General features: G+C 42.4%; 1 protein-coding gene and 1 long non-coding RNA gene across 5 annotated transcripts; one reads left to right on the top strand and one right to left on the bottom strand.

Moving 5' to 3' along the window:
• The first annotated feature begins 257 nt into the window (after nucleotides 1–257).
• Nucleotides 258–11,441, top strand: LOC110368699. Of its 4 annotated transcripts, none has more exons than XR_004932092.1 (6): nucleotides 258–457; nucleotides 604–673; nucleotides 8,459–8,698; nucleotides 9,813–9,983; nucleotides 10,300–10,535; nucleotides 11,155–11,441. It is a non-coding gene; the product is annotated as an uncharacterized LOC110368699 (long non-coding RNA). The 4 variants fall into 4 exon arrangements; XR_004932091.1 differs by having other exon boundaries at nucleotides 568–673; XR_004932089.1 differs by lacking the exons at nucleotides 258–457; nucleotides 604–673 and adding an exon at nucleotides 8,178–8,377.
• On the bottom strand, nucleotides 2,727–8,010 carry prdm8b (PR domain containing 8b). The gene is made up of 4 exons (XM_012865269.3): nucleotides 7,658–8,010; nucleotides 5,349–5,573; nucleotides 4,940–5,171; nucleotides 2,727–4,646 (listed from the first exon to the last, which is right to left on the bottom strand). Exons 2-4 carry the CDS (start codon nucleotides 5,565–5,567, stop codon nucleotides 3,394–3,396), a joined length of 1,704 nt encoding a protein of 567 aa, XP_012720723.2. The 5' UTR covers nucleotides 5,568–5,573; nucleotides 7,658–8,010; the 3' UTR covers nucleotides 2,727–3,393.
• Nucleotides 11,442–13,029: the final 1,588 nt, after the last annotated feature.

Below are 13,029 nucleotides of genomic sequence, written 5' to 3'. Positions count from 1 at the left end.
AAGCAGAGAAGCACGAAGGGCGCCGGATATCAGTGGCGTGTTTGTGGGTGTGCGGACGGCGGGCCCTGCCCCCCCCCCCCCCCCCCCCCCCTCCCATCCGTCACATACCTCTGTGGTGACACTGACCTGGATGACAGGGGAGGCTGTGTTGATGCAACGTGCGGACATGTGCACCGGTGCTGTAATCCATCATGAGGTGAGCGACTCGTCACTGTGCCGGATCCTCTTCTTCTTCTTCATGTGGTTTCTGCATGTCTCTGCAAAGTCTTTCAGCTGCTCCAGACGGATTTCTTTCTTTTTCCAGATTTAGACTCAGCAGCACATTTTCCAAACCTTTTCCCAGTGAGCGATCCAAGTGCCTCAGGGAGGATTTACTGCTTTCACAAGTACGTCCCCCTCTTTAAATTCAGCTAAAGGAAATCACCTAACAGAGACCAGAACAATGGTTTCGATACAGGTTTGGACACTTTTAGCTGTTGATTAAAAAAAAATCAGCTTGTCATTATCAGAACTTCTAAAATACAGAAAATGTCACATATTGGACTGTTTTTTTTTTTTTTTTTTCAGAATCCTGGTTGATTTCTCACCTGATTCCTTCCACAGAAATCAGCTGTTTGAACGTCAGTGACTGAATCGCATTACCTTGATGTCCGTTTGTACTCTTTTCCAGAAGGTGAGTTAAACACAAACTCATTTGGGTGAGAAGAATTTAAAATTAATAAGAATATCGTGATAAATTAAATGCATACAAATAAAACACTGAACACACAAACCTGCATAAAGGCAACAGAATTATATGCCAGTAAGTCAGAGAGCAGGAAGTATATTTTAACCTTTATGGTTCATTTATTTAAAAACTCAATATATGCTAAATTGTATTCATTTATTTTTGTTTTATTTAATCCTCCTAATTTACAGTGCGTCACACACTAAGTGCAAAGAGAGATTGGAATAACAGAAGCTGTAGGTTCAACATGTTTAAGTCCAACAGTCATGAAATATATATATATATATATATATATATATATATATATATATATATATATATATATATATATATATATATATATATATATTTGTACTTTAACTTAATGCCACAAATTTCTGCAACTGTTCATTACGTTCATCTTCTGTATTTAAACCATTTTAATGTTGGATCGGTGACTTTAGTAACAACCTGGGACATAAATCTTTGTCTCATTTCATTGCTCACAGAGTTTTAAGCTTTTAGGCAGACTTAAAAACTTTCGTTCAAATTAAAAATTTGTAACTTACAGCACCACATCGTCGTCAGGTTTTCTGTTTATGTTCCTATTTTATTAAAATTGTTATTCAATCGATAAAAAATCTTTCCTCCCAAAAACAAGCTTCCACGTCATAATGAGGTCTAAAGCAACTGAGTTCTTTTGACTTTTCTTTCCTCCATATTTGCACGTTTTAAAACAAATTCCTCCTCCACAGTCGTTTACTTTTACTGTGCATGGCTGCAGCAAGATGTTTTGATAGTGCTGTTTTATAAATCTGTATTTTGCACTACATCCGTATTCTTGTTTTTCATCCCCACCAAAAATATGTTCCTAGAATAAAAATACTCCGCTGGATGGTAGCTTAAAAAAGTATAGAAATGCATATTACAGGCCAACATATGGGCCATCTTTGGACTTACTCCCTCTCTAAAATCATTGTATACTGTAAGAACACAATTCTTCATTTCCACAGGATGATATTTTTAGCTGCGTTTAAAAACCTGATTTTTATGCCTGTAGTTCACGCATTGACCACTTGGTGGCGACATTGAACCATTATTCACACGTGGTGGATTTCCGGTTTCCTGAAACTGACCAATCGGCTCCGATTTCTTTCTCCTTATTTCGTTAATTATAGCCTCTTGTCACTCGCAGTCTGGTCATTATTGATTTGAATAAAATAATTTATTTTTTATGCTATGAAGATAACGAACACAACTCACTGTAACGCAAGAGATCGCATTGTTTTTGGTATTTTAACACGACTAGGGTGTCATTTGTCAATATGTAAGTGTCATTTTTTTTGTTTTTTAATAAGGGGAAAATTCTGATTTAATTGCTTAAATCCCTGCCTGCCTGAACACGTGTGCGTCCAGCAGTCCACTGTTTAAAGAGAAAAATGTCCGGAGATGTTTGGTTGCATGATGGCACCAGGGCTGCTGGGGTCATTCCTGCGCTTTAGGTTTTTGGATTTTCTCCCAACAGAACCCCGGTGGCCGCCATTACGCGTGCCGAATATAAAAAAGGGGAATAACATTGTAGGATTAAGGAATATTTAATCTTAATTCTAAACCAGTAATTGGTTTATAATAGATTTATACAAATAGGTTTCAATATATTATAAAAATTGTATTTAATACTAAAACGATTCTAATTTATATTTTACATTAAACAATATGTCTATACAATAATAATAATAATAATAATAATAATAATAATAATAATAATAATAATAATAATAATAATAATAATAATAATAATGGAGCCTATATGTACACATTTATATTTATAATCTGGCTATTGTGTTTTGAGCTACACTTAAAAAAAAAAAACTAAATATATGCATATTTTAGGTATCTGTGGGCACATTTTATTTTGCTAAAGTGTAATTTTATAAAGGTAAAAGAAAGCAGTGCTACTTCATTGGAACATATGTTGTGTGTAAAATTGAATTAAACAAAATCCCAGAAGTCCCACAGGTGAAAATAAAGCTATTTTATTGTCAATGCATTCAACATGATTAGATAAACTGTCAAGTAGTAAATTTCCGCAAAAAGGAAGAAACACTGAAACTATTCCCCACTGACACAAAATATTACACTTTGTTTTTCAAATAAAACAAATTATTTACACTGTGATGAATAGACTGCATCTTAAATCATTATCATTTAATATTACATGCACTCTGAAATATAGTCTCACATAAAATCCCCAATTTGTGTCCTTAAACATCGCAGACATGAAAAAGAAAACAACTGCTGTGGTGTAAACCGGGACGAGTGACTACAATTGTAATTCATCTCTATATTTGAATTTGCATGATATAAAATACAACTTACTGTACATTTACACATATTTAAATCTTCCCTTATTCTCAAAGATTCAAGTGCTTCATAAATAGATTAGTTTGTTTTGTTTGTTTTTTTAAGTCAAAATGCATTTGCTCACAGTCGAAAAACATGTGGTTTTGTACAGGGGGAGGAACAGTCAGCACACCCGAAAGGAATTTCAACAACGTGTCCAAGGTGAAAATAAGTGCAAGGGGTGTTTTTGTGGTTTTAGTGGCCTACTTCCAGTCGGAGGACGTAAATCCAGGCAGGTCCTCGGTTCCTCGTTACGCAGAAGTCCCTCCGATAATCTTAAAGAGTCAGTTGTGGGAGGTCATGTGACGGGACAGGTGATGCCGCTCCCGGAAGGACTCGTTGCATATGGGGCACTTGAGTTTCTCCTCGCGCCGCCGCTTGACCAGAGGCTCCATGGAGTATTCTTTTTTGTGGTGGGACCGCATGTGGTAAACCAAGTCTGAGGTCATGCGGAAGGAGGCGTTGCACTTGGCGCACCAGTTCTGGGCCGGCAGGCAGAGGGAGGTGAAGGACGGGGGCAGCAGCGTGAGCGCCGAGGGCATCTGGAGCTGGATGGGTCCGGAGCTCTTGGGCCAGAAGGCGGTGGTGTACACGAACGGGTTCTGCTTGCCAATGGCGCCGGGCACGGGGCAGTTGGCGCCCAGCTCCGCGCCCTGCAGCTTGGCGGCGAGGTGGTCGGCCTGATAGAGTCTGTTGGAGGAGATGGTGTCGCCCACCGCTGGGTGGCAGTCCAGCAGCTTGGGGGGCATCACCAGAGGGGAGATCTGCGAGAAGGAGCGAGCCGGTTGGCTGAAGGCACTCTTCCTCTCGGCGCCGCTGCCGCCGCCCTGCTGGCCGACCGAGGTGAAGGCGCTGCCCATGGGCGAGGTCTGAGGCGGCTGGGTCTCGGAGAGCACCTGCCGGATGCTCAGGTGCTTCTCCACAGGGTTGCTGCTCGGGCGACCGCCGTCTTTGTTCTCAGAGTTCTGGAGGTTCTTGTTGCCGCTGTGGTGCTTGAGGTTCTGGGGGGACTTCTTGACCTCGGTGAAAGCGCTGCGCTTCACCTCTCCGTGCTCCGTGGATCCGGGCGGGGAGAAGGACCTGTGGTTCTCCTCCAGGCCGTACACTCCTCTGTAATTCTGCGCAGAACTGGCCAGCTCTTCCTTAGACTTGGAAGCCGGAAGGCCCGGTGCTCGGGACTCCCTGTCCTCCATGTCTGAGAACTTCCTCTTCCCCGAGCTCTCGCTGCAGATCTCGGCCTCCTTGTCGCTCGGCGAGCTGCTCCGGTTCTTCTCCATGTCCCGGGCCAGGTTGTGAAAGTCAGTGGAGGGCTTGTTGCCGTCGTGCTGACCGCCGAAGCCTTCCGAGCGGCCGAGCTTGGGGCTGCTCCTGCTCGGGGTGGTGTTCGCCCGCTCCGTGCCGCTCTCCTTGCCGGGCTCCTTGTCGGCTTCGGTGATGCTCTGCAGCCTCTTGGTGCAACGGAAGCGGAGGTGGGCCAAGAAGGGGAACTCAAACTGGAACCGCTGACTGCAGTCTGGACAGGAATGGTGGGACGAACCTGAGAAGGAGAGAGAGAGAAATTATGAAACCTCAGCACGGTGTTGGTGTACATTCTCATCTAGATCATGTAGGTCGTTCTGTTATCCGGTCTGTTTTAGATGCTCCCTTGCTCTAACACCCCCCTGAATTCAATGCCGGGGTCATTAGCAGTCTAAAGTATCCAAACATTTGAGCCGGCTGTGTTGGAACAGGGTCACATCGAAAACAGACAGCCACACCAGGGAATGGGCCGCCTCTGCTTCAGACGGTCCAGTCTGCCGTCCAGACGGGATACGACTTCCGCCGGCTCACCTTTGCTCTTGGTCGGCGCCCGGCTGGAGCTGAGCAGCAGCAGGTCGATGAGGTCCTTGCCGTACCAGACCAGGAGCTCCTCGTCCTTCTCGATGCGGCGAAGCGAGCGGTAGAAGAGCTGGCCGTTCTTCACGTAGGCCTCCAGGTTCTGCTCCTCTTTGTCCCGGGCAGACTGGACCAGTCGCAGCCACATGAGGCCCTCCGAGGTGCTGTTAGCCGCGGAGGTGTCCACCTGCACAGCAGAACGTTAAACATTAAACATTAAAGTCTGTATAACAAGCGAGAAACTGAATGACTGGGAAGCTTCAGGCCTTTTTAGACTCAAGCTGGTGGAAATGAAATGCAAGCTGGGTTCAGGATGTCCCTGCAGCTGAGCACTGAAAGAACTGGCCGTAACAGCTGTACCCACCCGGAAGATGTAAGGTGCTGTGCGTTTGTCGTTGGATTTCAGCGCGATGAAGGCGATGCTGTCGTACAGCGACGTGTGGCTCAGGACGCACGGCCCGAAGATGGCGTTCTCCGGGATGTCGCACGTCGTGTAGACGCTGGTGAAAATGTCCGTCAGACACTGCTGCACCGCCTTGGCGTCCCCGTCCCACGCCAACTTCTGCGAGCTGGACTCCTCCATGTCACACTGCGGGGACACGCAGAAGAGCAACGCGGCGTTTACGCACAGAGAGAAGCCGACACAGGCGCAGGAGACGCCGGCGCAACGCGGCTGGAGCTCCGGCTCTCAGTCCGTCTGCGGGAAAATCTGCTCTAAATGTGGGATAAACTGTTTGGTGGATTTCTGCTCCTCTGTCCCTGATGCCTGGAAATAAATATCTGCTGATGCTAAAGAAAGGACAGGCGACGCGTCGTCCCCCCCCCCCCCCAACATTTTCTTTAATTTATTCAATCCCCCATTTAGCCCAGAATTGCATCGGCATAATTATGCCGAGTTTATACAATTTCAGTTATTTTATTCATAAAATAAACAATTAAAAATGATTATTATAATGATTATATTGAGGAATTTTATTACTGCAATGTTAAGTGTTTTAAAAATTATTTGTTCTAATAAAATAATTATTTTTGTTAATTATTCATACAAATGCTGCAACAATTATAACTTCTTAGTTTATTTGTTTTAAATTATATTTACTCTTTACTGTATTTATATGTAAACGAGCGTTTTTAAAAAAAAAAAAAAAAAAAAAAAAAGCCAGTAATAATATTTGCGTTAGTCTTTTCCAGCTCACTGCATCCCGTTTGGTTCCCAGTGCGTCCTAAAAACGAAATTTGCAATATTGCAAAATAAATAAATAAAAATAAAAAATCCTCCCGACTTGGTTCGCCTCGGTTTACCAAAAACTATTTTTGTACTCTCTCTACATTTCCATAATTGACTTTTAGAAAATAAATGGGATGGGAAAAATAGATGGGAAAAAAATCGTAGTTTATAATTGTAAAAAAAAAAAAAAGCATCCTTATTCTCGATCCAAAGCAGAAATAACAGATTTCTCGCTGAGTGGGAGCTGCTGAGGTCCACTGGCGTGGGCATGTCCAATGGGTTTCAAGTGGACCGTCAAAGTCAGCGGTTTCATGTCAGCCAGCCTTTCTCTCCTTCCTACAAGCGGCAGCGTATGTCGCCTCATTACCATAATCCAGCACTTTCCCCTCTGAGACTGTAATTAAAGCAGCACGACCAGTTAATTATTTCTTTTCTCCCTTTCTAACCTCACAATGTGTGCGTTTAGGCGGCTGCATGTGGCTCCTCGTCCCCTCCCTCCTCTCCTCTCTCATTTTTCCGGCTCAAAATGCGCACGGAAAGCCGCACCTGATGCGCTGCTGTTTGGCACAGACGCAGCGCTTTCAAACCATCCAAAAAAGACCATGAAAAACAACCGGAAGGAGAGGTGATGTTTGACTAATTAAGGATTTCTGTGGGCAACATATGACACTATCCTGTTAAAAGATTGGAAGGTTTAAAAAAATTACGTTAAATTAGATAAAATAAAAATAATGAATTTCACACAGGCGTCACTCAATTGTTCCTCGGCGATAAATTGTAATATTTTCCTAAATCGCAAAAAGCGAAGCTGCTCATCCAAAATAAAGCAAGACTCTGGTGCAAAAAGTAGAAATCAGTTTGGACTTTTTCCCTCCGCCAATCAGTGGAAAATATATTTGATATTAATATTCTAAAACTCGTTACGCAGAGAAATTGGTTAATTTGTTAGTTGATCTGATTTTTCTTTTTTTATATTAAAAATAAAATTTAGCTTAATCAGGTAAAATTCTTTTTTCTCTTCAAAAACGGATTTGAAGCGTTTTAATCTACAACATTGTTGCAGCCAGTTATAGCGGCTCTCAAAGATGAGCCTTAATTACGCTCCCATACAGACTAAAACTGTTTTATAAATGAACGTTTTATATAAATTCCACACCCAGAGAGCATAATAGCGAAATCAAAATATTTGGTTATTTTTACGCGCGCCCCGTTGGATAACATATTCTATAAGATAAAAAAAGAGAAATAAATGTTGCACTTCCATAAAATGGAAAGCAGCCGCCCTCCCATTCAAAGCCGCTGCGGTGGAGCGGGGGCTTTTATTTCCCTCTAACCCATCTGCTAACGCGGCGCCAGGCACAAAGCTGCCCTAAATCAGCGCTGCAGCTGAAACATCTGCGGGTTCCAGCACCATAAACACGGGCCCAACCAAAGCAGCAACCTACCTTTTCCTCGACGGAGAGGAGCAATATTCCACAAGCGAGAGGAGAGCGCGGTCTCCAGCCCCGTACGAGAAACCAAAGCGAGGGTAAAAAGATGTTCTGGAAATCCGAAAACTAGCAGGAGGGCGCGGATGCCAGGGATGGAGGTGACGCTGCGCTCCCGGGCTGCTCCTATCAGAACATGTCCCCTCCTCCCCGGAGCGCTGACAGTGACAGTGATGCTGCTGCTGCAGGGCTGCAGATCCTCCCCGGCTCTCCCTGGCAGGGCGCACCGAGCTGGACGGATAACGGCGGACAGAGAGTGAGACGGAGTGAGGCGCGCAGATGGGGCCCGGTGCTCTCTGGCTGACTGGCGCACAGACACACACTTTTTGTTTGCGGCACATAATCTACCCAATGAGGCGTGTCACTCTCCGTCTCCTCCCTTTAACTCTTCACTGGCCGACTGTCATTTGATGCGATTTGTGGACGTGCGGTGGGATAAAGACCCCCGCCGTCTCTCACACACCCGCCCCCTTTCATTATTATTGTAATTCTAATCACAATAGTTGGTGGTCGTATTGGGATAAAGTGACATTTAAGCAGCGGGATGTTGGGAAGGAATTAAAGAGCGATTTGATTTAAGAATGCATTATTAGTATTAGTAGTATTATTAGTAGCAGCAGGATTAATGCATTTTTAGTATAATTTATTAAACTTAATTTCTCAACCTGTAAATACAACGTGCGTCCTTCTCTTCTTTAGTCAAGCACATGAGATCGTTTTAAATTTGCTCATTAAGCCAGCTTCCTGTCTGACTTCCAGACTCGGACTCAGGCCGCCGTGCGTCTCCCGCCGCCTCAGCCGTCGCTGCGCGCCGGTCAGACGCGCTGGACATCCCGGCTGTTTGACCCACAGCGGCTCCCTGCCTCCGCCGCTGACTGACTGACTGACTGACTGATGGACTGGCTGCACTGTGCCCGGGTTCATTTAGGGGGCGCCAGTGTATAATGCGCGCAGACCGAGCGGCTCAGATGTGGATGGAGAGGCGAGTTGCTGGAACAGGTGAGAGCGAAATCCCGAAAGGTGCTCTGCTTCGGAGTTCAGCACGGTTAAACTTTAGCGTCTTCCGTTTTGCTTCAGATTTAATTCGATTTATTTTCACGGAGACCAAAACGCAAGCTTCTTTTTTTGGTTATACCAATAATTAAGAATAATCAAGCATCTTTGTTGTAATTATGTAACCAGAATGAAATGTTGATGAGACACCGGCTCAGAATTCACATATAACATACAGGAATGTTAACAACACGTCCTAAAAAGCTAAACAAAATAAAAAATAAAAGTTCTTAGCATTTGATGAGATTTAAATGCAACAAATCGTCTTTGGTGCATATAGGTAGTAAATCCTAATATGACCCAGTGACCCCCATCAGCGTGCTTTGCTAAATTTAAAATGACTTTAAACAGCAACAACAGCAGAAATTCAATAATTAACTTCTAATTAATGCAAACTGAATGCAAAACCCCCAAATTCTCACCTTTTCAAGGAAGGAAAAAGCAATTTAAATGATATTCACAAATCCACTTTGTTCAACAGAAGACACAAGAATTGTTAAGAAGTTTTTAAAATAAGTTATTCTTGCTACTTTTTTTAATTAAAAAGATCTGCTAGAAATTTTGGGACTTTGCATTGGATTTTGCCCCTTTTCCCTTTAATTTTGGTTGACAGCAAACTTGCCAGCTTTGATAAAGATTCCTGTAAATATTAAGAACAATACTAATATCAGCTGCACAGAGTTGCTGCATTGTGAAGGGAGTGAGCTGCAGAGGTGAGAAATACCAGCCTGGGATGATGTCAGCTAACTTAACGGGCCGGTTCCTCCTCGATGCTCTGTTCAGAAAGACAACCCAGAAGTGGGGCCATAACTGTGGGTGTGCACTTTCAGAATAAAACAAAAAATGTTTAAACTGGTGTGCTGCTTGTTAGCCTTTAAAGCTTTAAACCTTGAAGGCTTTGAATGTACTAACACTGAGTTATTCTAGGTGTTCTTTAATCATACTTTACTGTCTGCATGTATAATAAGGGCAGTTTTAATGTTTGCATGGAATAATGTTTTTTAATCGTCTTCTTGGTTACTCCTCAATTAACTTTAACTTTGTAAATTTCTTCTTACAGCTTGGCTGCATCAAATACAGAACAGAATGACCTTTGATTTGTGAATCAGCAGGGAAAACTGAGATGTTGCAGCAGCAAAGTGGGAAATCAGTAAACCCAATTCTGAACAAAAACGGCCATAAAGATGCAAAAAAATAATTGGAACTGCAAAGTAGAGCAACAATGGGAGAGGTGAACAAAACACTACACACATTTACGATAAAAACCTGGTGTAAAAATGTTGTCAGATGTAAAAAAAAAAAAAAAAAAGCAAAATGTGTAAAAAAAAATTAATGCACACACAAGCCAAACTACAGAGAGACAAACTATTTCAGTCAGTAGAAGCAGCAATGCATTAAAAGCATGGACATGTGGAATGAAAAGCAGCTGGTTTCACTAGATGTCGTCAGGGAAGCAAGTTTGTCAATAAAAAGTCGTGACAGAAGGTTTGACCTGCTGTGCGCTCAGTTTGGGACGCTAGAGGCTGGGATAACGCCCCTCTTTGCAGCCTGCAGCTGAAGGAGCTGTCCTGTGCAGGCAGGGGGTCATGCATGGAGAGCGCATCATTGCTGAGGAGGGATGCTGGTCAGGCTAATGCCTCCTCCTGCCTCTGGCCATCGGCACTGGGTGGAGCGGACATCAGATAGAGACGGCCTTCCTTCCTGCTGAGCTTCGCCACACTCTGTGTAGGACTGCAGTCCTCTTGACGACGTATGCGTTGGTTTCACTGGCTGCACTTTCTCTGTAAGTTTAAACCGCTTTTGGTACGTTTTAATGTTACGTCTTCCAAACAACGGTCATCTAAAGAGCCGTGTCAGGTTATGGGACCTTCACTGGTTAGCAGAGAACTCGAGAGCAGAGCTCCAATCCAACAGTCCTCCCTTGTTGAAGTTAAATCTGCATAAAAACACTGAATGAAACACCTTGTTTTCTGAATGAACCAGACAGCATAAGTTAGACGGGCCTACAGGTGTGCAACCAGCTGGCTCAAGCTTGGTGGTGATCAGACTTCCACTAAGGAGAAATCTTAAATTTTGAACACTCTTTTTTTTTTTTATGATTTCAGTGCCAAACTGTGATCGGCCTTTATGTCTTTTTTTTTTTATTCATGTCAATTTTTCGCTCCTAGCTGTACATTTTATTTCCATTTTGCTGACATTTTATCCAGTATATCAGTATATTGTCTTCTCGCTGTGGCACTCTGCTATCTAAGAAAAAAAAAGCACATAATTGATTTGAAAAACAACAAAAACGTGCAACTAAATAATTTAAATCCGTCTTAGAAATATTTAATAACGTGCATTCATTATTGCATTATTATTTCTCTGTTTCTTGTTTTTGTTTTTATTTGATCTTTTTACAGATGGCCTGAGATGGCAGCGCACTAAAGGCAAATTTGAGCTCAGATCATCCGGAGCATCCTGCCACGGACCGAGCGATCAGGAGTGCACTCCAAAATTTTGGGCGAGGGGAATAAAATGTGCACACAATACAAACCCACGGCGGATCAAACACAGTTGTCACAGTTTGCTGAGAGCTCCGGGTTTCTGGCCTCACACTCTGTGTTTGGGAAGAAATTTGGACGTCTTTCTCTAATATTCTTGGTGTTTATATCGTGTTTCTGAAAAAAAAATAAAGATCTGAAAACTGTATGCATGTGCGGATTTTTGTGTCAAATTAACTCTCTTAAAAAAAACTTAGTGTTGATATTTCAAGTACACATTTATAATAAACACTAACTGTTCAAATTTTAGGATAAGATAATGTTTTTTTTATGTGCTGTAAAAATTAGATTTTCAAATACATTCATGTTGACAATTTAAATATTTTTTTTTAAAATAAATTCTGAGGAAGAGAAGAAAACAACCAAATATGTTAAATGGAAGTTGGTGTGAGGAATTGGTGGAAGCAGGCGGTGAGGCGAAGTGTGTCACGATGCCGGGATTTTTTTTTATCTGCTTAAAGTCAGAAATTCACAGCTGAGGGCTCAGTGCGTCTGCAAAGCATCTGGATTATTTGACGGGATGGATCGTTTCTTTATCACGCCTCCATTCAGGCCACAATCACAATGAATTTATATATTTCTTTGTAACAAGTCTCACAGTAAAGCTTAATGTGTAACAATAAAGAGAGTGTAAACCTAAAAGAGAGGCGTTAGCATCTCTGCAGTCAGTTCGGATTCAGTAAAAAAGTCCAGACAGAAATTTTAGTCAATAATGAGAAGAAAAAAAAATTATGTAAATGTAATTTATTTACATGACAATCAGGGGTTCTGCTGAATCTGTAGAAGGTGTTACAATACGACTACATCACCACATTTTTGAGCCAGTTTTAAACGGGAAGGGTTCAACAGCAACAAGAAATGCCACAAATGCCCAAAGAGAACAACACTCCTGGAAACAGGGACAGAACGACAAAACCCTCTGATATTTAGGGGGCTCTACAGCAAAAAAAAGGATTTGTCTACCAGTATATTTAAATGAATAACAGTTTATGAAGCATAAAATTGTCAGGCTTATAAAAGTCAGTAAAGGAATTAATAAAATCTTCCAATATGATAAGGAAAAATAAACTCACATGTTGTGGCGCTGTTTTAACACTTGTTGAAAACCTTAGAGGCCGTATTTAGAGTTTGGTATTGTGGCACATTTAATGGTGTTTAGGCTATGCAAGGTAGACAGAAAGGACTCCTTAGATCAGTTGTGCAGAATAACTGCTTAATATTGTTGGCATTATTGTTTGACTGCTCTATTCTCTGCACTCATTGCTAATAATAAAAGAATCTGGTGCATCTTCACCCGCACTGATTCTTACATTAATGTGGTGTGGAGTGCTTTACCTGGGAGCTCCTTTTCTCACCTGGATGTTAACAAAAACTAATAAAATTCCACGTACTCTTCTGAACGAGTGGCGACCATCTGTACTTAGCACATTTTTCGTCTGACTGCATATCACTGTGTTGATGTCTGTGCCAATTTAATAAAGCACGTGCCGATACGGTCCTAGCGTTCTAGCTTTATTTCTCTACTGCATGTAGAAATTAAAAACAGAACACATTGTTATGAACAAAACAAGGTATGTTACATGTGCAGCCTATTAAGAAATGTAAAAAATGCCTGAAAACAAAAATTGGAACGTCAGCAATACCCCTAGCTAGGCTAGCTGCTGCCCTAACAAATCCGTCACCTAACAGGTGGCTAGATTTAGGCAGGTGATTATGGACAGTGTAATTGTTTTT

Source organism: Fundulus heteroclitus, chromosome 12 (genome assembly GCF_011125445.2).
Source record: "Fundulus heteroclitus isolate FHET01 chromosome 12, MU-UCD_Fhet_4.1, whole genome shotgun sequence".
Taxonomy (NCBI): Eukaryota; Metazoa; Chordata; class Actinopteri; order Cyprinodontiformes; family Fundulidae; genus Fundulus; species Fundulus heteroclitus.
The sequence above is the reverse complement of the archived record's forward strand: the minus strand, read 5'-3'. Positions and strand labels throughout refer to the sequence as shown.

Coding starts and splice junctions, on each gene's coding strand:
- prdm8b (XM_012865269.3), bottom strand. CDS start 5,567: ATGGAGGAGTCCAGCTCGCAGAAGTTGGCGTGGGACGGGGACGCCAAG. Junction 5,172..5,348: donor CAGCACCTTACATCTTCCGG/GTGGGTACAGCT, acceptor TCTGCTGTGCAG/GTGGACACCTCCGCGGCTAA. Junction 4,647..4,939: donor GGCGCCGACCAAGAGCAAAG/GTGAGCCGGCGG, acceptor TCTCCTTCTCAG/GTTCGTCCCACCATTCCTGT.